Consider the following 24,273-nt stretch of genomic DNA (forward strand, 5'->3'; position numbering starts at 1 on the left):
GAAGTGATTTTACTATTACGAAAATTCGTTCACGAAATTGCAGATAGAGCGGACGACGCCATCGACGAAAGGACGACGCAATTTGCAGTCTTTGAGGCCTGAACTCAAATACACTAGAGTGTACAATCTACAAAATGCAAGCATAGATCGTTACACGATACGGGCGTGCAACGAAAGAGTGGTTTCCACATAAAGAGCGGCGAAACTAACGGCAGCTTAATGTTTGCGAAGGCGAACGTGCCACATGAATAAAAAGCGTCGAGGGACCAGTAGGAGCGTTTTGTCGGGCACGATATCCAATGGGAGCAGTGTTGTGAAAGCGTTTTTCATTCCACTTCCCTGTCTACGCTAGCAATGTGCGGATGTACCCAAAATGATAAGTACAGTATGAAATTATTAACATTATTGCAAGTTGGTTATTACACTGAAACTGCAGTAACAGGCCCTATACAATAATTTTAGCTTTCGACCAGATTATTCAACCAAGTCGAAAAGATTACGACAACTGCGCTTTGCACAGCCCGCAAGCAGAAGACGAAGCTATAACTAAACGCGGCTCGGTCAAACTCACACGGCAAAGCCCGTCGCCCGTACGCCTACGTAGGTGCCCACAGGAGTAGTGCGACTCACAGGGAAGGTTGCTAGGTGTACGTAGACACAACAACGGATTGCTCCAGAACTCGTCAGCGTGGGCAGCGTGAAAACGCACACGTAGAGCAACAGCGCAGGTGCACATTAAGTAAGAAAATTTTATAGGCTGGAATGTGTTTCGCAGCTGCAGGCTCACACGTGCTGCTACGGAGTCCCTGATGGTTGCTATAAGCGACGCGTAAAAAACTTGGCCAACGGTGGGAAAATATGCTCGCCTGTTCGAGGTGTAAACACCCACGTTAGATAAAAAGTGAGGGCTACCTCACGCTTCGATGCAGCATTTGTTTGCACTGCATCGATTTAGTTTGGCACGATGCTTTGTGAAGTGTCTGTTTCCTACCCAAAGCTCGGCCATTATAAGCGATACACAAATTTGAAGAGAACCGAGCACATGGAGATGTTTCAATGCGGGATCACCAGAAGAGATGCCGGATGAGGGACATCACGGGAATCGGCCACGCTCGGGGAAGACGCGCAAATAAGCGGACGCCAGCCAGACGTCGGCGGAAGCCGATTCGACACGATATCAAGGGAAGAGCGCCAGAAGGACGGTTCAATTTGTCAACAGCGCGCGACGCGTTGCCCCCGTCAGTGGCGAAAATAAATTCGCAGTATTGTTTTCTCCCCACCCCCCTCCTGCTCCTTTCAGTTTTCATTAGTAAAAAAAAAAAGGTGACATCTCGGAGCCAAGCTAACTCATACACCGGCGGACGAAATAGATACAGCACCAGCCACTTGAAGGCTCCGCCGGATTGCACTTTTCATTCTCGCCGCTACTGAAAAACAGCATTTCGTCAACACAACGCCGCTGCTGTTACGTGGGACCATCGCTCGCGCATTTATTTTTCCACTTGTAAATTTCTTTTTCTCCCCATCCTCACGAACTTGGGAAAGCAATGCCGAGGCAGCCCGAACTCAGGCGCGCACTCGGCGTGTGGAAAGGCGGAGACATTGAAAAGCTTTCGGCGAAATTGGACGGCTCGTCTTGAAAATAGGGGGTAGAGCGGGGGACAAGGGGTAGCGGGCCAAAGGGACCGAGAAGGAAACACAAGCATGGCAACCTTGAGACGGGCTAGCGTCGCCGCCTAGCCATTCTCCTTTCCTCCTCGCTCTGACACCGTGGCGTGAACACACAAAAGATAGAGAAAGAGAGGGGGTAAGGAACGACCGCCGCCGCACGTCGGGTCGCAAGGCGCCTGCCCGAAAAAAAAATTTATACGGGACATCAATCGCGATCAAGCCTAGCCGCGCCTCACACGTGTTGTATACGCACGTTTGCCGCCGCGGTGGCAGAGGACTTGCAGGTCTTGATAGTGTGCGACCCTCATCGCCTCGCCTACTTATCACACTTTTTTTTGCAGAACTGAGAAAGAGGCCCTCAAAATAAAAGAAAAGAAAATAAAGAAATAAAGGCGGGGGGGGGGGGGGGGCTATGGATGACGGGACATCGCAAAAAGAACAGAAAGCCGCGGCCAGCTTGTTTAGCCTAAGAGGCAGCACTTTAAAAAAAACACTGTCAAAATAGAAGAGTGAGAGGGACGAGCACACTTCGAAGCAGTCGTCCTCGGCCTGGACGAAGCTGTCGGAGAAGAAAAAAACACTGAACGCGAATGAAGCACATAGGCAGTGGGCCATGCTATTGCGTAATGGACAGCAGGCGTCTTGAAGAAAACCGAGCTTCGGAAAGTCGGGGAACAGAACACGTTGATGAAATAAATGGACAGTGTGGGGGGTAACATTTCGCGAAAGAGAAAAAAGATTCCGAGCATTCCTCAGATGAAGCCGTTCGAGGAGGGAAGATGAGCTTACACGGTGTCTGGTAAGCAGGCAAACACTCCGAAGCAAATTTCATCTTGATGCGGAAGTCGGCGAGACGGAAATTCGAATCCCCCTCCCCCCCCCCCCCCCCCCCAGAAAAAAACCGACGGATGCGACCCCCGTGGAGGCCCGATGTTGAGAAAGGACGAGCTTCAAAGACAGCCCACGTCTGCGGACAGCTGAGCCCAGGGTAAACTTGAAGGGTGACACTAACGGCAGTCAAATGATCGCCCAATACTGGTGAGAGTGGAAAGCTTACGAACCGACAGCGTTTAGATACGACAGAGAGAGACCACTTACGTGCTGAAGTCTTTAACCACGCAACGGAGTCAACTTGGCCCGACATCGACCGACCAGCGCACGACGAACGCAAACAAACGCCTTTTAATTAGCCCTCGATATATTGCAAATGCGAAACTATGCCAATAATACTGCAATATCGAAAGTTTGGGAATCATCTCGATTACATTGCTTTCATGCTCTAGCTATGCTAAATCTTATCTGCCTGCCCACTACAACGTTCGCGAAAGGGCAATTTTGAGTGTCGACTCACGTATTCGTACACACTACGCACGCTCTCGATTTGTTTTCCCTGTGCATTACAGTTACTCGCAGTACAAGAAAAATAAACGCAGGCAAAGTTATAAAGCACAACAAAAAGAAAGTCTCCGCCCGATATGACAGCCAATATTAACTAGAGTGAGACATCAAGTGCACACTGGTACAACCTACACCCAACTCACGAGACAGACGACGGCCGAACAAAGAAGGAAAAAACGAGTAAAGAGTCCCGTGAGACCTTCCCGTAACGCAAGAACACGTCAACAACGCACAGTGTGTGTGTGTGTGTGTGGGGGGGGGGGGGGGGGCAGAGTGTGACGCGCCAAGATTGGGAGATGAGAGGAGGATGGGAGGTTGAAATTTCTTCCCGCATCGCGCGCTTGCAAAATATTCGGTGGAAGCCTGCCTATATAGAAGAGCCCGCGTCACCCTCTTTCTCTGAATTTCCCGCCATGCCCGCTCACATCAGCAATATCAGCAAAGGGGGCGAGAACCCCAGATTTATACACACAAAAGTGCAGCCCAAGCTTCCAGCGGCGGCTCCTGCTGGTATGGGTAGCTGGGTGAATGCTCGCCGGCCCATCGCAAAATGGAATGGAAATGAAGAAATCCCGCCGTCTTCCATCTCTGCTAGTCAGTTTTAGGGATTGACATGGGAGAGACGAGGTTTCTTTTCTTTTTCTTTTTCCAAGCGAGAAAAGGAAATGCTTGGCAGTACATGCGCAGTGCGGGATGTTTATACGGAGGAGCTAGCTTGGAACCGAACGCAGAAGAGTGCACGGAGCCACTGCAAGAGACTAGGCAGCCCTATTCTGCAAAACATTCTCAGAAGAAAGCTAATCACTGGACGAAGCATGAAGACGAACGTATCTGCTGCCACATGGGGCAACCGAAATACAACACAAGCCTACTATCTCAAGCTCTCATGACAGCTCTAGTGCGACGCCTTGTCGCCTTGTTTTCTGAGACAGCGTCCGCATTCTTAAGGGTTGATCGTGTTACTGACTACGTTGGAGAGGTAAGCGAGATACTTGCGAAGACACGATATATGGATACACATTAAGAAGTGGATTGATTTTTAGCATTTAACGTACCAAGATCACCATGTGAGAGACGCCGTATAGTGGAGAGCACCGGAAATTTCGACCACCTGGGGTTCTTTAACATGCACCCAAATCGGAGCACACGGGCCTACAACATTTCCGCCTCCATCGCAAATGCAGCCGCCAGAGCCGGGATTCGATCCCGCGACCTGCGAGTCAGCAGTCGAGTACCTAGACCACCGCGGCGGGGTCACATTAAGAAGTGCTGGCCTGCCTGAAGCGAACAGCTCAAACGGTGTAGCTTGCAAATGCGATAAGCAGGAGCATTATACAAGACTTTCTACTTTTGAAGTGGATGCAAATCAACAATGAGTGTGCTTGCAAGTTTCTTTGTCATAATAAAGAGAGAGTGTAGTGCTGCGACAAGCATCTCATGACGTGCCACCTGTATTCGCACGTCGCAAGAGTCGTCCTTGGTTGGTAGAGTGAAAAGTGGACGTAACGAACGAATAAATACAACCAGAAACGACATTTATCGCTTTCTCTTTTTTCTAACACTGAATGGCGCACAGAAACCCTGCGTACACTGGACGAACAAGACCCGCTGACTCGGGGCCAGCGAAGAAATGACGAGAAACGAGGCCCCCTACACGTATTTGCCAATAAGTTAAAAAATAAAAGCAGCACTGAAAGGAACCAACAAGGCCAATCGGGCCTCAATGCCTCCCCCCCCCCTCATTTCCCTAGCATAGTTTCGATTCTCAAGTTTCCGACCCTTCCCATCGGGCCTCCGACGTCAAACTGTTTGACGTATTAATCCAGATAGCCCGAGGGTTGTTGCTCCCCCTTCCTGCGCGCTTATTTGGACTGACACCCTCCCCTCCTTTCCAGATTCGTTTTCCGGAATAGAAAGAACATTGCGAGGGGAGAAAAGCAAAAACAGAGTAAATGAGTGTGAGGCTGGGGGGAGGTGAAAGGGTTCCTTCAGTGATTGCCCCAAGTAGCGGCCCCCGCCGAGATGATGAGGAACGAGGCCGAGTGGTTACGGCCGCCTTCGGCGCCGGTTAGGTCTAGCACGAGCTATAAGCTATTTCCGCTCCAGAACCAACGCCCATTTGCTCCGTTCACAAAGTGGCTCGCCTGGGGCGACTCTTTCCCGAAATAAGCCTCCTACGTCGATCCCTGATGAGAGACGCGGCGTGGCCGCAAGCCAGAACGGTTATTGTCGTCGTCCGTCGTAAAAACTGTGACGAGCGGCACGAGCGATGAGGAATGGGCGACATAAGCACTTAGAACAATGAAAGGACAGCCACAACAAGGGGCGCCGGTCGATACTTTTCCTCGATACCTTTCCGTAACAATAAACGTTTCTCTCGATACTTCTAATGCTCTCGCCCGCTTTGCATGCGCGCACGGCTAACAAAACGATTTAGACAGCACTCTCAAATTACTCCAAGCTTAGAAATACGAGCAACGCCTTCCCGAAAAGGGACCTGGTTTGATAAAACACGCTGGTTGCTTTACTTTCAGAAGGCGCCACGACGTCCCCGCTTATTCACGCCGGCCGTTTCAAGACCCTTTAAACCTGAACAGCTGGCACGTGACACAGAGGCCACTGGCCCATTCGGTTCACCGCGGTGACGCAAGCGTGAACTGGTTGAAATACGAAGCGTACCTGGCGAATAGCGGGCGACGGAAGAAAGCACGGAGGCGCTTCAGGGGTGGGCAAGAGTAAAGAAAAAAAAAAGCGGCAGCAACAATCGATCGCAGAGTGGAGAAAAATGCAACCTTATATTCCACCTCAACGGCAGTAGGCGGACGGGAGTGCGTGGCCAAATGGAGCGCAATCGACTCGAAGCCACCACCAAACCACTTGGAGCAGACACGGCGCGCCGCACTCGTCCCGCAGCTATATACAGGAGGCATCGAGCGACCGCAAACACACGCGGCCTCCGCATGCAGGCGCGCTTGACCCTCACTGCAATACAAGGCTGGCGGGGGGGAAAGCCGTTGCTTTAATAGACGCCACGTCGGGGCTAATTAGCATCCCGTGACCGGGGCCAGAAACCGGGCATAGACGGGGGTGAGCAAAGCAGCCTCTGAGATCGAGGGCGAACGTTGTAAGAGGCCTTATACCGCGAGGTGGCCACTGCCATCATTAGTTGGATGGGAGTGGAAGCTACCGCTTTGCAGGCACAGGCTGCTGTAGGCGTTATAGTGTGCTCATACCGCGACAAGAAAGCGCTTACCGAGTACGCACAGAGCTCGTTTGAGGATGAAAACAGGACACGCGAATGGGCGACGACCGTCAAAACTACCAGTGTAACACGCAGAAACACAGAGTTTGTCCAGATGCAAAAAAGTTCGCTACAAAAAAAAAAAAAAAAAAAAACAACGCGAGGACGAAAAAGGAGCGAAAGAGAGCGAACGCTTTTTAAGCGCTCTGCACGGCCACTTGAACACAACGTCAAATTTTGGCAGTCCTTTAGAGATGAGGTGAAAGAAGAGACTGAGAAAGAGCGGGGAAAAATATTAAAATAAATAAAGAAAGAAAACTGCTTTATATAGGAGTGCTACGCGCTGCAGCTATAGATAGAAGGGACGCGAGCTCGTCAAGTTGCGGCCGATCACGTTGGACAACTGAAAGCTCTAGAATAACAACTATATAGTAACGAAAATTGAAAAAAAAGGAGGAGGAGGGTAGCAGCGAGGGGACTTTTCTTGAAAACCACGACTTCCAGATTTGAGAAACCTTAAAGAACAAAAATCTTGCGCGCACACACACACACACACACACACACACACACACACACACACACACACACACACACACACACACACACACACCTCGCTCAGTGCGACGAAGTCATTTGGTTTATAAAGACGTCCTCGTCATGGCAACAACAGCGGAGTACAATTTTATCATTCTTCTTTTTATTTATTTTGCGCTTTTCTTTTTGGCGGTCATATAAAATAGGCGTACTTCGAAGAAATGTCTAGAAAATCAAAACTGCGCCATTCCTCGCACAACGACAGCAGCAATCTCTCCGTTTTTCGTTTGCCTTCAACCAGAGACCGTTGCATATAGCCGAGCGACTTTTGTCCACTTTGGAACATGCGCAAACATTCGCAAGTGCACGGAGTGAGGGTCAAAGGCACGGGGACGCCCTGGAATACAAAAACGGCATAATGCGCAGCCATTCGTGGCTCACCGAACGAAGACGCCAACTTTTCGGCCACTCGCTCGCTTTCTTTTGCCCTGTTCTTTTCATCTTAAGCTTCAAGAACGCGTATACAAGAAAACACTGGGTGAAGAGAATCCCACCTTCCGTCACTTTAGCGAGAATGCATGAGCTTCTCGACGCAGTGGGAGAAAAAAAAAAACATAGCATGGTAACAAAAACGAGTGGGCATGCAGTGGTCCGACGGCGGCTAGGGCGTCGGGGGCGGCGGCAATTCGATGAGACACGTGTCTTTCGCACGAGAAATTGCATTGCAGAGAAGCGAGCGTCCTTCTTTGGCAACCTTTCCGAATGCAGCAAGGACGAAATCTTAAAAAAAAAAAACCTCCACAGCTAGACGTAGCATACTATGACTGCGGGAGTGAAACACGCAAACTGCGCAAAAAAAAAAAAATCGCGAAGCCATACGACCAAGGACTGTACGAATGCAAGAAGGGACCGTCGAAAATTCCTGCAAAGAAGTCTGTCCGCTCTCATCACGTCAGAACGCGTGCGTCGGCAAAAGCAAGAAACGACAAAAAACAAGCCAAGCGAGCCATGCAGCCACACAAGACTTGCGAGCTCCACTCCAGTAGCGGTGCAGCATGTACTATACGGGGCGGGGATTTATCGCATGCGGGGCGCCGCTGTTGCGCGCGACACCTACACAGACAGACTGGCCGCCGAGCGACTGAAAGCTAGACGATGTTGCGTTACGCGAATGTACTGTTCTGGTGTTCGTATGCGGATGGAGTAGCGCGGCTACAAGTACAGTAAAGTTGGCCACAACGAGACCAGGTGGAGGCGAAAAAATTACGAGGGGCGGCCGCCTAGCCGTCCACAATGGCGGCGGCTGCTTCAAGTGCAAGTTTACGCTATATATACACTGTGAGAAAGGATAGCTCACATCGCTCGATTTACTGAAACACGCGCTAAACTTGGTCGCAACGTGATATGCCAATTTTACTAAACAACACTTGATGGATACTGCCGCAGAGAATGTCGAGCAAGTTGAGAGCTGTCGCCAGTGGGTCGCGTAAACTCCACTCAAATTCTGAGGAGTACGTGCAGTCGCTTCTTCATTTAATTAGAATGTAAACGAGGATAACCAGTGTAACGGCGCCTACGTGAATGGAATTTTTTCGGGGGCCTGCGTCTACCACGGACTCCTTGTTGTAGCTTTGACCTCCATAGTCCACCCACATTAGCCACACAGGATGAAGGTCTGGTTTGACGGTAAGCGTTTACGCATTCCCATAGACGACAGAGAGCCATCTACGCTGTCTCCTAAAGGCACGCGGCCTGCTGCGGTAACAGTTATGTACATGGCATGGTAAACCGAGGGCTGCCTGAATGAAGGACGGGCAAAGATGGCGCCTCCCAAAGAGAGACGGGAAAAGAAGCAAGGAAGGGCGCTGCACTGCCATACGCGTGTATCACCATGCGCTGTTCCACTTACTATGTCTGTCTGTTTTCTTTTTCGGGAATGCTGAAAAGAGCAAGGGGATCAGAGTCAGGAGCGCTGCACAACGGCTGATTCGCGCACCACACACTGCTACATTTACGTCGAACACCCTCGAACCTATAAAAGCGCGACACACTGGCAACGTGAACAACAGACAGACAGAGAGACACTGCCGCAGTTGCGAATGCTTACGTAATGCCGGCGTTGTGTGAAAGTGCTGCATCCATTTCTTACAGTGAAATATCAACACGGCTTTCCAATAATCGCACAAAGGTCCGAGAATCTTTTTGCGATCCCTGGGTGACCATTAATGAACGCGTGATACAGTTATCAAATCTAGAATCCCGGTGATGGAATATCCAAGTCTGGCGGTGGACGCTGAGGGTCGAAAAGGCAACGCCTGTCAATGGCCGCGGGGAGCCATATGCACGGAAAGACGAGAAAATGCCACTAGCTTTGCGCACGAGACGAAGACGACTGCGAAAGAGAGCGAAGCAAGCCTTCTACGACTGGTCAGTACCACGTGAGAAACTTACTTAAGAAACGTGCAACACGCAAAGATAGAGTCTCCGTGTCGCGAACTCAATAATCCGAGAACAGCGAAACACCCGGTAAAGCTCTGCACGGAAGAAGGAAAGAAGGAAACAGCGAACACAAATATGAACTGAATAAATAAATAAAGAAAACCCAACAACAACTACGCAACTACGTGCTACGTAGGTGCATCACGGCAGAGCTTGGGTCGTCGTGCAGCGACATGCGACTACTGTCCGAGTCACACGAAACCAAGTACCTTCCAGGACCATGAAACCAACCGCAAAACAAAGAAAAATAACAAGAAAAGAAAGAGACTGAGATAGGAACGTTCGAATACGCCAGAGCGGCCGTGAGCCTGAAAAATTTCTCCGCGCACTCTTACTAATCTTGTTTTACGCTACAAGAGGGGAGGAATGAGGTGGGTGGGGGCTCCCGCTTCAACCACGCGCTTTGGCGAACCCAGATAGCGGAGAAAACGGCCGCGGATCGCTACGGGTCTGCGTCTTGGAGCAGGGGCGCGTGAACCACGTCGACAAGCATTTGCAAGCGGACCGATAACGAGAACACGCCGCCAAACAACTCCGAGGGGAAGAGCGTTGGCGCACAGCCAGCCTACGGGGAGGGGAGGCACGTCAACCCCCCCTCCCTAGCATTTACTCGCCTGAGAGGTGTGAGAGAGGCTTCCACGGATTTAGCTTTCTGGGTTCGCTTTTCGTTGTGTTATTTACAGCGATTTCGGATCCGTTCCCGTGGCACGCTCACACACACGAGGCGGCGCTTCTTCGCTCTTATATATCACGCACCTACACAAGCGCACGCGCGAATTACAGCAGCACCCAAAATGAGCGCTTCGCGGAGCACGAGCAACGGCCGCGCGTGCCGGAGCGGAGAAGAAAAAAAAAACCAACAAAACTCTACAACAGCTCCGGGTGGAGGCAAATGCTGGAGAAAAGCACTCATTCGACTCGCATAGCCGATAGGACGCGCACGGTTCCGTGAGCGAGCGCTCTCCCAGCAAACGAAGAGGAAAAAAAAAAGTTGAGAGAGCCCTAATAAGGGGCATTCATGGCGGAAAACAAAAGAGGCGCACCACAGCTCTGCTGCTCCCTTGTGCATGCAGACGGGAGAAGCCTGAAAGGCAAGAAAAAAAATAATAAAAATAAAAAACGGCTAAAAGGGGAACGAAGAACGCGGTCGGAGACAAACAAAAGGATCCCGCCGCAATACAAGCAAGCACACACACACGTGGACGCGGTGAAAAGCAGTGCCTGCTCCTTATCGGCAAAACAAAAGCCGCGCCGTCGGCCCGAAAACGAGCACGCGCGCGCGTTTTCACCGCATCGAAGAGGCGCCTATTGCTTCTCCCACCGAAACCTTTTCTTTCTTTTTTTTTTCTGCCTGTTTTACCCTCAGCCTCCCCTGCACGCATTCGGCGGGTGGGCAGGCGGGCGCCGTCGAGCGTTCGATGAGCCTCCAAACACATGCATACATTACGGCGCGGCTCAAAGCACCGGTGCATCCCCCCCCTCCCCTCGCTCTCTCACGGTTGCTGTTTCCCATGTACGCGCCATTGCTGGCGTTTTCCTTCAAACATTCCCTACGGCAGAACGCAAAAGCCCGAAACGATGAAAAAAAAAAAAACGACGTAAAAATCACTCGGACCAATGATCCCGGCAGCAAATGTATGCTGCTCGCGAAGACGGAGGGTGCAAGGAGAGAGAAACTGAAAGGTTTCGCGAGCGCGCACACAAACACTTTTACAGCGGGCTGCGCACCCGTGCTTGTTTTTCACGAGCACGGAGAAAACGGAGGGGGTGTAGTCGAAGAAGAAGGCAGCATCGCAGAGGACGCTGCAAACAGAAAGAAACCCAAAACACCATCCGCCGCTGGGGCGGGAAGTGGCGAAAAATTGCTCGGCTAAAGTCTCGGGAGCATCGGCAAATACGGACCCCGCCGAGCCGGTGCCAGCGGCCGGCAGATAAGGCCGCCCGCGAGGCGCGAATAGGGAAATAGGGACGAGCGAACACATCCCGCGCGTCGTGCAGGAAACCTTCCGCTACGAGGAAGCGCGCGGTAAATGCTCATCGCGGCTCTCGGAACATTTTCTTTTTCTTTTTTTGGTTCTCCTTGTTCCGAACTTCGAAGCGTCCTATCAGCGCACGACACCAGTCGAATCGGCACGAACGAGTGGCGGCGAGAAGCACAAGAAAGTCTGTAGTGCCACATCACACTTGGCTCTACCGAAGCAAAACGAGTACACTATTGAATTTTCGACGCTTTCGTTTCTGCTGCTTCACAGCTACGACACGGCTATAGGACGCGTACACCAAGGAAGCCTCACAGCGACCTGGACCGACAATCAGCCGCCTTTTCGTTACTCTTCAGTATCACAACATGCACTGGCTGAAAACACACGCAGATGCGGTTGCGCTACGACACCGATGTTCCCTGCCCCACAAAAATGCTCGTCTAACGTTGCAAGCGCACATGGGCTTTGGGCCTCCAATCGCAGCAATTGCTCCGTTTTAACGGCTCACGGCTGCGCATGAAAGCGCACGTCAGACTACCCACTTCCAAAAAAATATATCACGGCATCCGCTCCCAAGTTAGCTTTCCAAACAAATCGCTTTGCCATGAATCCTGTCACTTTCGCGATGACTATAGCATGCCGCTACAAGATATACCATCTTCCCGTCACCCACCGGTCATATATAGATGCACTTCCTCATATCTATGTCGTTCGTATATAGATGCATATTCCTCGCAGCTGAATGAATGAATATTTCAGTGCTTCAACAGATATAATTTCTTTCCTAGTGGTTTCTCGAACTAAATAGTTATCCGCGGCAGTCAGGGGAATCAAATAAAAGAAAAAGCGAGGGCTGTCCAGCAGCGGACCTGCCACAGCGTAGTACATACAAGTGGGTAGATGACGCCTAAGGCAAGCCTGCTTTTGCCGTGGGTACCACAGCGGTCAGGTCATTGCAAGAGCTTCGGTTACGCATCGCATCGGGCGTCAAAAGGAGGCATGCACCGACGGAGCAGGAACTGCACTTACCCTTTTTTGCTGCGTAGAGATTGGCCTCTTCTTGCGCTTTCCCTATGTTCTTCTTGTATCGTATCCGCTTGTTGCCGAACCAATTAGACACCTACACGAATGCCAAGAAGGGCAGGGTGGAAGAAGAAGGAGTAAGAGAGGGAGAAAGCACACGTTTAGAATCTCTTTGTCACCAGCCACAAACGACCGTGACCACACTTCTAACTACAAACAGTGAGGCGGGAAAATATGGAAACTTTCAGGGAGATGAGGGAAAATTTCAGAGATTAGCAATCCTTGAACAGGAGGCGCCGCAGTAGTCATGAAGTGATTACTTTGACAGAGACAAGTCTTGTCAAAACTCAGGCTTTGGCGACACCCCCCCCCCCCCACCCTTCAAAAGAATTTTTATCTCTAGAAAGAGTACGGTTGCTAGGATACTGTTTTCTACTGCAACGAAAGTGGGCGGAACGATCACTTATACACAAACGCGCATTAGCTTGAAAGTGAACCCAGCGAATAGGGAAAAAAAATCGCAAATACTTCGGCCATACTGCGCAGCAGTACAACGTCACTATTACATTCTTCTCGGCACAATTTTACATAAGCACACAGCGAGTGACGCGAACGTTTCAAGTCTGGCATATTTTTATACTTTCTTCTACGCCTTATCCACCATGTGAGCATAATTCTTTCAATTTAGGATGAGCGTTTTTGTTTTTCGCCTACGATGTGAACGAGTTAGGCGAAGAGTTGTAACCAGGGGTACAGAACAAAATAATTCGGGCAAGTTAATCAAGCTTCGTTGTCTACATTTTGTCGTAACCACAGCAATCAGTGAATATAGCGGCTACTTACGACACATTAACACCAGAATGCAGAAGTCGAGAGAAAACAAGAAAAAAAGAAAAGGAGGGGGTAACAGAGGAGCCGCGCAAACCGTAAATGAGCCTGATAGTCACACTGGTCGAGAATGCCTGAGCAAGCGATTATCCGCTATCGTGTCAGGCAGCACGGCTGCGGGATTCGCGGGCTCCTTCCTCGTCACGGAACCGCGCGTGCGAAGGCACAGTGAAAAGCAGGAGGCAACAACCACCCCCCTTGTATCTGCAGAGACGGCAGCAGCACGCAGATACAGCTGTCGTCCCGAACACCGCCAGCGGACGACACTGCGCTCGTTTCCCCCGCAGGCAGCCCCGCGTAAAATATGTGCGCACGGCGTCCTTATGCTGATTTCATCCACGCGTCCCCGGCGAGCATGACGCGATGCGGCGGCGAAGGCAGCGCAGCGTGAACACGAGAATGAACGGGGAAGAAGCTAAAGGAGCGAGCCAGGAAGCCAGCCGAGCGAGCACCCCGCAACTCTCCTCTTCCGCATTTCCATCCTCTTTAATCGGCAGGGGGGGCGACTCGTCGCATTTCCATACTCTAGAAGCGCGAATAGCGCGTGGAGGCGATGAGAGAGGACACTTTTGCATAAGAACTTATTCATAATCTTCCGCAGGCAGACCTCCCCCAACCTCTCCGCACGCAAGGCAGAGAGCGCTCCTCATCTCGGACTCGGTGGCGTAAAATATGTCAGGCGGCGACAAGATAACTGGTTTATCGGCAATTCGACGGGGATTAAGAAGTCACCGCCGTCTTATATGGCAGAAGCGGAGACGAGGGACACGGAGAAGGCGGCCTCCGGAAAGGAAGTACGGCAGTGACGAGGGCTTGGAGCGCTGCATATATATACGCAGAGGAACGCGACGCGTTTTCGGCGCGTTCACTTTGACGCCCGCCGACACTGTTGATACTGAGCTGCTCGCGGCAAAAATGTAACCGCGATGCGGTAAGCCACCATATTATATGTTATCTGCTATTAGACACACTACGCTGGTTCACTCGACGCTATCAGTATAGGCTGGTCGCTGCATCTGCGTTTCGACGACATTACGTCAAACTAGCTCCACGAAAACATGCGCCGCACCTCATTTAAGCCCGCGCAACCGAACTGACGCGAGAGTGGGTGGGTGGTTGAGCGCCACACGGCCGTCGCGGGAGGAAACATTCAAGCGGCGCCTCAGAAGCGATTAGGCAAAAAGCGGAGGAGAAAAGCGAGCCGCCGCTTTCTCAATTAGCCCCGCTTAACTACCTTAAACGAGATGCTCCCAAAAGTCTCTCCCCAAGGCTCCGCCGCCGCGACGTAGCATTGCGCCGCGTGGGTTCGCAGTCCCGCGCTTTTGCCAATTGGAGAGATGAGAACGCGCGGACTGGGTGCACTCTTTTGCAGGCTCTGCTGACGAGCAAAAAAAGAAAGCATTTGCGGAGCACCGTATCACGCCTTTTAATTCTTCGCTCGTTTCGTAGACAAGCAAAAAAGGTCGCGAGAGAGACGAAAAATTTTTAACCGGCCGAAGGAGGGCGGAGGATAGCATTCCAACTGCCATCCTGCAGCGACGCTTGTCACCTTTCTCTCGCAGCTCCCGATGACGAGAGCGAGCACCAGCGGTGGCAATTAGTTCTCCCGCACCTCGGATGATGCGTCTAAAAGCGCGGTTCATTCTTGCCCCTTTCTGAAATGCCCGGGAAGCGGATTTCTACGAACGGTATGACGTATATACAGCGATTGTCAAGTGCGCCTCACGACAGCAACCTACGCAAACCAAATTTAGAAAAAAAAAACGAAAAAAAAAGCACAATGCGGCTTTCAATTAGTGATTGCGCATAACTAAGCTTCACTTATTCGCCAACTCTGCAACGGTGCTAACTGTCACGGCATAAAACTAGCGACGCAACAGATGCGTACTCCAAACAACACAGTTGGGGCTGTAGAGGACTCCCCGTTTTTTTTTTAAAGGACAATGTCGAGCCGAGACTCACATTACAACAAAAAGAAACCACATTCCACTGAGTAAAAAGTAACCTAATAGGCAAATTCCAAAGTATCCACCACGAATACCGTACAGTATACTCCCACTAATCACACTGCAAAGTACAGAATGAAGTCAGCCACAGAATAGCTGACGCACTCTGAGGAAAAAAAAAAAGTTCTACTCCCTTTAGTGAGTCCCGACTAGCCACAATATTTTACTCTTTAGGGTCCCGTGACTTTTCGACGAGAGTGTAATGGTTTCCAAATAGACTTCACATGTTTCTTTCAACAGTCACCAAGCAAAGAATAGCATATAAAGAGTCAAATGACTCCCCCCCCCCCCCCTTTTTTTTAGGGCAATGAGCTGCGGAGAGGAAGACCTTGTTCCACAGTTATTGCAGCCTTCTTCTTTTCCTCACTTTAAGACCACCTCAGGCGATTCACAACGCTGCATGTATGATTGTGCCTGGACACCCGAAGACGTACCTGAGAGACAGTGATGCCGCATTTCCTTGCGAGTTCCTCCTTGGCCTCCTCCGACGGGTACGGGTTGCTAAGGTGCGAGTAGAAGTACTCGTTCAGGATCTCCGTCGCCTGCTTGCTGAAGTTCCGCCTCTTCCGCCTGAAACGCACGAAGACTTCAACAACGGCAAAGGCTACCCAACACGAGCACGTAGACGCAACCGGGCACAATTATGTGTGCAGCACCATGCGACAGCCATCAACTCTTAATCATTCCTAAGGAGCAACGCTTGTTCTATTTATGTGTATCATTAACTGGAGTGACGCTGCAGAAGAAAGCAGGGCAGGATGGATGTTTCACACTCGGTACGCGGCGAATGCACACATACTGTTCAGTGGGCAACGCTCTTCGCCAGTGCCCTATAGATAACAAGTGCAAGGGCGCGCGAACTGCCTCGAACATTCCCACAGGAAAAAACCGAGAAGGAACAATTTAGCCGATTGTGTACAATAGTGCGAAATGACAACTCCGTTCACAGTGTCAAACACGCACGGCTCGAAATCACACTCATAGGAGTGCTAGAATTACCAGCATTATTGCCTTCATGTTGTCCTATACGAACCGCGTAATGAAGACAAAAAAATAAATGGGAAGGCACGGAGTCTAGTCAGATGTAAATTTCTCATCTACTACCCTGAAATGAGGTAATAAAATTAGGAAGCGGGCAAGCAATGAACACCATCAGTCTGAGGTTGTAGTCGCTCGCTCAGAGAGACAAGTTTTCTGTGTCGGAAGCTGAAACTGACCTACTTTTATTTTCAGCCAGCACAACCTGATTAAACCCGTGATAATGAAGAAGATCAAATCTAAAGGGCGCAACACCAAAGATCAAATGCACAAAAGGTTTTTGAACAGTTCATTACTCACTGAGTTGCAAGGAATCGAAATGTCCTATTAGCAAAAGCAGCTCGTCGTACTTCCCGGTGTCTTTGTCTTTTTTTTTTAAACACGGCTTTCGGTATATCTGTCCTCATAGCACACAAATGCTACTCAGCGATGTTTATTTCACCGTCGGCAGCCAGAAAAGATTGAAAAGAAACGGGTGAGGGAAGGGGAGGTAAAGTGGGAGTGAGACTTCAACAACGGCGACAAGACGTGGACAAATGAGCGCGCGGTGACACGGAGACACCATCAGTCGCCGTCGTCGACACGAAAAGAAGAGAGAGAGTCGAGAAAGAATGAGAAAAGATATAGCAAACAAAAAAAAAAACGACACGTGACATCGCACGCCACGTGACGACACGCACTGACTGCCGCCGCACCCTCCACTCCCGCCGTGAGCTGTGAGGCGGGATGGTAAATGGCTAACACTACTATATGAGTAAGGATGGAGAGAGAGAAAAAGCGGTACAGAGACTGTTTCGAAAGGCAGAAACCGAGAGAGGCTTCCGGGCATTCGAATATAACAGATCGCATCACCCGGACAGCCCGGCGCGGCTGAGAAGAAATACTCTCGGCTCAACAGAGCGGCTTACAAAGCATCTTTTCCTGCACGACGATGCGCAGGAGAAACACGTGAAGTACAAGAAAAAAAAAAGGGGGGGGGGGGGGGAAGAGGAAGAAGGGGGTGGCGGCCTGTTATAAATTGCACGATTATTCTAACGAACTTTAGATTTGCGATCCATTCATTCGGTTGCGCGCTTCCAGGCGTGTAACGGCGACGAAAAAAAAGAAAGGACACGCAGTCGTCACAGCGTCGTTGCCTCCCCCCCCCCCCCCCAAGAAAAAAAAAAAACGACCATGAACGGCAGTTCGAAACTCACCCCTCCGCTTCATCTCTGCACTTTCTTCGCACTGCACTCGTTGCCCTTTCGTTTAGATCTGTTCTTTTTTTTTCTCTCTCTCTCTCTTTATGTCGAACTCCGTCATTTTCGCTAAAACCTTTCCAGTTGCCTTTCCTCTCGACCTTGTTCAAAATTTTTCCGTGGCGCTCATTTCTGAGCTTGTCCTCTTGAAAGGGAGGACAAGCTCCTCGGCACTCCTTCATGCAGTCCTCATATGGTTCAATGAAAGCGTCCCGTAAGTATAGCGCGAGAAAACGAATGCTCGCCTCCGCCCACTACACGACGTTACGCCCGCGCATCGCTCAGAACCGGCGGAGACCGGCCCCCGTCCCTTCAACGTTTTGCTCTCGCGATGCGTCGTTATTTCAGCACTACTCGTCTAGAGCTCTGTTTTTATTTCTAACACAAACACACACACACACACACACATTATATATATATATATATATATATATATATATATATATATATATATATATATATATATATATATATATATATACAATTCCTGTTCTGTTTCTTTGGTTCACTGCTTCGAGACCGGGCCAATAACGCGATAAACTTTCAAGAAACGAGAGAGAGGGGGCGGAGCAAGAGAAAAGTTTCTGTACATCGCTTCACCAATGAGCTCATCACTCTTTCTCTTCTTTCGTTGCGAAAGCGGGGCGAGCCGTTATCAAGCAGCAGCAGCAGCAGAGCCAATCATTCGAGCAGACTGGTGACTGCTCTGCCACGAGACGAAAAACACGAACCACGGCGCGACGGGCGACTTTCAATTCTAGCATCGGGCTCTATTTGCCCGCTCCTTGGTTCAAGCTTCGAGAAAGAAGAGACTGTCCTGCGCAACCACCCAGACTGCCCTGCCCGAAAGCAGAGGGAAGAGGAGGAGGCATCATGCAAATGAGCACCCGAAAGATTGGAAGCGGTAAAATGAAGGAAGTTACGCGAGGAGAATGGCACACTGATCTGCTCGATTGGTTTGGAGTGACTTGCTTTCTCGTCACTGAGAAGGAAGGTAGCCGGGGACAGAATAGGAAATGAAGAAAGAAGACAATCGCACTAAAGACCTAAGATGACGCGTCGCAGAGGAGACGAAAGAAATGGGGGAACTCAAATCCCTGCAATCAACCGAGCGTTCGCAGGTCCAGACAGAAAACTCCGGTGAGTCGCGCGTGTTCCGAGGAACGGCAAGTTGCAGTGAATCCGCCCATTGAAGGGAGAACGCTCGCGGAACGAGAGGAAACAAGCCAACGCGGCAGGTGTAGCAAGAAGGATCAAACTGAAGTGGCATTCGCAGGAGATGAAGATGAAATACGCGATAAGAGAGCCAATCGGATGACAATCGCGGCTGCAGCACGGCGTCGTGTGGCATCCGTACATTTATTCTTTGTCTTAGAAAGAGAGAGAGAGAGAGAGAACGGTTACTAGTGCGATGGTGCAAACGGTACATGGGCGCAATCTGCCTGCGCCACTGTCTTTAAGGTCACGATCGAGAAAAGGCTCGCGGGACGCGTTACGTCAGCCACGCTGTACGCAACCTTCGTTCCTTCTTCCGTTTCGCAACCCGGGGGGCGCCAATGCCCAATCGCGGATCAGGAGGTACCCGTGTGACACAAACAAGTCGCGCTCGAACGAAGCAATAGCAGAGTAGTAGCAAAATCGGGAAACGGGGCTCGTTCGCTCGTCTCGCCAAGGCATGGGCGATCCGGTACTTAGGTCGACGACCATTTCGCCCTGCTGCGCCGCACCATTATCCGCCTGTGTCTGCATTGTCAAAAATTTGACTTACATTTTTTTTTTTTTTGCACATCCCACCCGGGGTCTGCGCTCGTCTGCTCGACGGATGTCATCGCAGACAGAAGCAGCAGGCTACGAGAACGATGCCGTTCAACTTCCCATCCATCACTCTCGTATCCCAATTTTTCCCTCGTTCACCTCCCCCCTCCCCCTCTTCTAAGAGCTTTACCGTAGTGCCCCTGCTTTCGTTCCGAGTCGGCCTATTGTAACTTCGTTGGATTTCTTCAGCAATTGAAATCTGCCACCTTCTCCCTAACATCGCTTCCTGTCCTGCACTCAGGCGATTAAATGAAACGAAATGCCTCCCACACCCTCCCGTCTTATTTGTGTTATACGTGCGAACACTGCACACACACACACACACACACACACACACACACACACACACACACACACACACACACACACACACAGACACACACACACACACACACACACGCACGCACACACACACACACAGACACACACACACACACACACACGCACGCACACACACACACACAGACGAGAACACATCGGATAGATAGATAGATAGATAGATAGATAGATAGATAGATAGATAGATAGATAGATAGATAGATAGATAGATAGATAGATAGATAGATAGATAGATAGATAGACAGACTTTCGGCCCAGGCGTACAGCCAAAGTATTTTTTTTTTGTTGAATGAAAAAAAAAAACTACATAATTTTATTTTGAGGTAGACCTTCACAGACTGTTGCCCTGTCTGTTCACTCGAGGAATAATTAGGACGGCTCACTGATGTCCAATAGTGGCGCAGCTGGATCACCGATACCGCCGCGGTTATTACTGAAACTGACCAACAACACGACAAGGTAAACAAAATAATCAAATTGGGAAGAAAACGATGGCGTCAATTTTTAAGGGACTCTCCAGAGTTGTTCGTATGGAAGGGTACCACAATACAGTGGGCGCACAGACGGCTGAGATATGCCGACTGAAAAAAGCGCACTGCAATAAGCAGCTCAGGTGTACTGCCAGAATTAACGCCACTATGGGGAAATGCACAAATCACTTTACCGAGTGTTATTTCCACGGCCAAACAAACATCGCTCACGAATATCGGGCACCCGAAATTCAAGACTCGCGCAATCCACGCATTCGGGAAGCCTTCTTAAAAACGAATCCAAGACGGGGTTTTTTTTTTTTTTGCGAGAAACCTCTTCACACCTCTCCGCTACTCGCTCCGAGAAGAAACAAGTGCGGCCTTTCTTAAAGACGACGGCTTACTGCGCGGCTCTTTCGCGAGCTGTAGAGTGGAAAGCGCAGTCTGAAAAGTGGCGTCGTTAATCAGCCGAGAAAACTTGCCCCTTTTTGCTGCACTATACACTGTATTCCTTCACAATCTTTTTTTTTCTTTTTAAAACCCAGAACCGAACGCCGCGATTCTCCATTAATAACCGGCGAAATCGCCACGGCAAGTTCAGCGATATCATGCACGCGCACGACCTAGAAGGAATAAAAATATGCACGTACATATTGTAAAATGAAGGGCGATGCGACACAGACAAACGCATAGGCTAGGCATGAAAACGTAATAAAAATAAAAGATACAGGGCCTGGCTGCTACTATCACCTCTTCACCGCCATAAAAAAAAAGACGGGGGAAGGGGGGGGGGGCACTTTAATAAGCGCCTGCGATAAATACTCGGCCGCCCACCCCGCTTCAAACTCTTAGCTCACCGAAAGATATGCGCGAACATATTCAACGCAACAGCGAGATTTCAGGAAAAAAAAAAGGTGCAAGAAAAGAATAAAAGAAAACTCGAAGCGCCGACCACGAGGCTTAAGAACCACTTTCCACTGGACGGCAATAACAAGCGCTGTTACGGACACGCACGCACACACACACACACACACACACACACACACACACACACACACACACACACACACACACACACACACACACACACACACACACACACACACACACACACACACACACACACACACACAAGTTTGAAAGGTGAAGACTTAGTATCGGCGGCAGGTCTTCACGATAACAAACTTCGACGAAAAACTTTGCGATCGGCGAGGGGGTTGCATTAGAGGCAGTATGGAAATTCTCTGCACGCGCTTTAACCCTCAGCAAGGTCTCCCTCCGAACCTTCCTAATAAAACTCCGAACGCTTACTATCGCAGAAAAAATAAAAAAATAAATAAAAGGCGAAGGGTGGACTGTGACTAATATCCGCCCCAAAACAATAACACACAGCCAATGCGCGCGCCGTAGGTTCACCAAACGAAGCGGGGCCACCGCTAGAACGACGTACCGGCAAGGCACATTCGCGAAAAACATTTTGGCAACACAGCGCAGGAATTAAAAAATAAAACAACAAAAAACAAGAAAGCAAATACGCACGAGAAAGATAAGGCGGCATGCTAGTTTAGAGGCTGGCAACATTAAAACACAGGCGGCCATTCTTTTCAATTCCCCCCCCCCCCCCCATTCTCCACCTTCTCCGCGTTTCTAAGGAGAGCGGCGCAAGCACTTTTAATTTAATTACGTGAGGAGAGAGACTTCCTCGGGAGTTTATTTATAAATCGCGGCTTAATAAGACACAGCCGTCCCCCTGATTTCTCCGCCGCCGTACGTAGCACTCTCCGCCACGCTGCTCGCTGTTTTCATCCTTTCAGCCCTAATTTTTATTTCATCGCTCATAATTCTCCTTCTCACAACCCAGTCTGCGAGCAGCTCGGTTTTGCATCTAGAATCATGAGCTTCGCGCCAGCAAGAGCGAGAGTAAAAAAAATATGAACAAAAGGAGTGAGAAAAACACGGGGAGAAACAGTGAACTTTTAATTGTTATTTATTCAGACAGAGAAGGGTCCAGCTCCTAGCAGACTCTTCAAGAGCAAGAGGCTTTCTAGATGCTCGTTTTTTCATTCCCAACTTTTTTATCTTTTATTTTTTAAGCATTTAAAGGCGGCATGGTATGAAGAGAGAGAAAGAGGGGGTCGAAGCTAGCGCCCAAGGCCCCGCCGCGGCACAAACCATAAACATCAACCCCGCGATAGAGAGTTCTTTCAAGTCAGCCTCCTTGCGCGCTCCGGTTTTGAATTATGGCAGCAGCAACGGCAGCGTAAGGCCGCTGCCACTGTCGTTTCTGCGAAGGCAGAACAGCAGAAGCAGCAAAGATGGTGGTGGCAGAGGCTCGCCACTCGCGCTCCTTAATTTGTTTATCAACCCTCTCGAAGAAAAATTGAAGGCCCGCCCAGGCGTTTCCCCCTTCATCTCCCCGCTACGCGCCTCACACTCTCTCTCTGAGCTCCCCTGCGAAATCCTCTGGACCCCGGCGGTTGTATCACTCTCACACACACACTTACATACAAACATGCGCTCGAGCACGGCGCACAACAGTGAACGCATATAACGTGCAAGCCGCATAATGCCCCGCAGTATGGCATGAGCAAGATGATTTTTTTTACACTGTTTGTTTGGTCGCAAAAGCTTGCCTTAAAGGTTCAGCTGCTCATGAAAACAACACAGTGATAACGGCAGCACAAAACGAAGATTAGCGAAGAAAGAAAGAAAGAAAGAAAGAAAGAAAGAAAGAAAGAAAGAAAGAAAGAAAGAAAAGGATGAGGTATTTTGGCCTGCGCTGCATGAGCCAGGGGTTCGAACCGCGGCGCTGCCCGCTTGGAGCGGAAAGGCCCTCCCCTCAAGTCTCAAGGGGAAGATCCCCAGGGACGCTGCGAATAATAAGAGCGGCTTCCCGCGGACGCTGCGAAGCGCAAACGCGCGCTGCAGGGACGAGCGGGGTAGATTTATCACGGCTTATCCTGCAGATAAAAGCACCACGGGCACTTTTGGCGTTGCTTTTTTCTTTTTCGATGTCTGTGCGGTGGCCGCGTTGTTTTTCCACCTTCTCACCATATGGCGCTGCTCTGAAAGGCGGACTGCACGGTATTCATTAGGGAATGTAGATGGATGTCGCAGAAGCCGCTCGAACGTTCAACGAGAGGTACGACTGACCAATGTGCCTTTAACAGAATATACAAGTTGCGCAAAGCCATCAGCCAATTTGAAGCTACTACACACCATAGAGAGTTGTTAGGTGCAAAGAGCGCAAACTTTATTCAATGAACGCGCTACACCAGCGAACTGAGCTAAATTTGCGGTAGCGTGTTACATATAGCCGAGAAACGAAAGCTACGAGAAATGAAGGCAGGCCTCGATACATAGCGCATATGCGAAAGTCTACTCAGTATGAGCCGCGTCTATAACATAATATTTTTATCTGCATGCTAGAGAACATGTTAAATCGTAAGATTGCGGTACAACGAGCTGCCTGAATTGAAGTTTTAGCAACGACGAACTCGAAATGAAACTACGAGTAAGCCTGGCACGCACCTGGCATCGAGGAACCTGGAGCGGAGGATCATGACGGCTTCGCAGGTGCTCTGCTTGAGCTGCACCTGGATGGAGTTGAACTTCTTGTGGATGATCTGGACCATGCGTTCGATCTCCTTGGGCGTGATGGGACGCGTCCGGCTCTGTTCGCGCAGCAGGTTCATCACGTGCGTCGTGAACTCGTTGCACGCCTGGGAAGAACAGAGCAAAACGACACAGGTTAGTGACACGTACATCCACCAAAAAAAGCGTAGTAAGCATTTCGCGACGAATAGCTGGCTGCGTCTCAACACGCGGTTCAATAAGGTTTACAGTAGTGAGAGAATGCAGGTACATAATGCAAATCAGATTGCGTACGTACAAATGACACGAAGGCTGCATCTGGTCATGTAACTGGGAAAATGCCCTTTTAAAGATGGGTTTGTTGTAAGTGTAGTTGTAAGCCATCAGACAGCCACAAAATGATGACCCGAACATTAATGAAAACCTCAATAAGAACGATCAGAGCACGACGCTACCTAACAAATCTTCACAAACATTCACGGAGAACACTGCGCATGGCTGAAATAGTTCAAGCAGTTCAGTACTGTTGATTCACAG

The 24,273-nt window shown here is 50.0% G+C and overlaps 1 protein-coding gene across 6 annotated transcripts in view; it reads right to left on the reverse strand.

Annotated features, from left to right (window-relative positions):
- The window catches only part of exd (PBX homeobox extradenticle), a 376,353-nt gene that overhangs the window by 76,026 nt on the left and 276,054 nt on the right, over positions 1–24,273 (reverse strand). For 5 of the 6 annotated variants that reach the window (XR_012887508.1, XR_012887507.1, XM_037413397.2 and 2 more), the window contains exons 4-7: positions 23,674–23,864; positions 15,677–15,812; positions 12,355–12,445; positions 8,754–8,783 (exon numbers count right to left, since the gene is read on the reverse strand). Coding sequence is in view for 4 of the 6 variants with exons in the window: in XM_037413397.2 (XP_037269294.1) it covers positions 8,754–8,783; positions 12,355–12,445; positions 15,677–15,812; positions 23,674–23,864 (448 nt within the window). In the remaining 2 variants the exon portion in view is untranslated. The remainder of the gene's footprint in view (positions 1–8,753; positions 8,784–12,354; positions 12,446–15,676; positions 15,813–23,673; positions 23,865–24,273) is intronic. The other variant, XM_037413399.2, reaches the window with a different exon arrangement.

Source organism: Rhipicephalus microplus, chromosome X (assembly GCF_043290135.1).
Source record: "Rhipicephalus microplus isolate Deutch F79 chromosome X, USDA_Rmic, whole genome shotgun sequence".
NCBI lineage: Eukaryota > Metazoa > Arthropoda > Arachnida > Ixodida > Ixodidae > Rhipicephalus > Rhipicephalus microplus.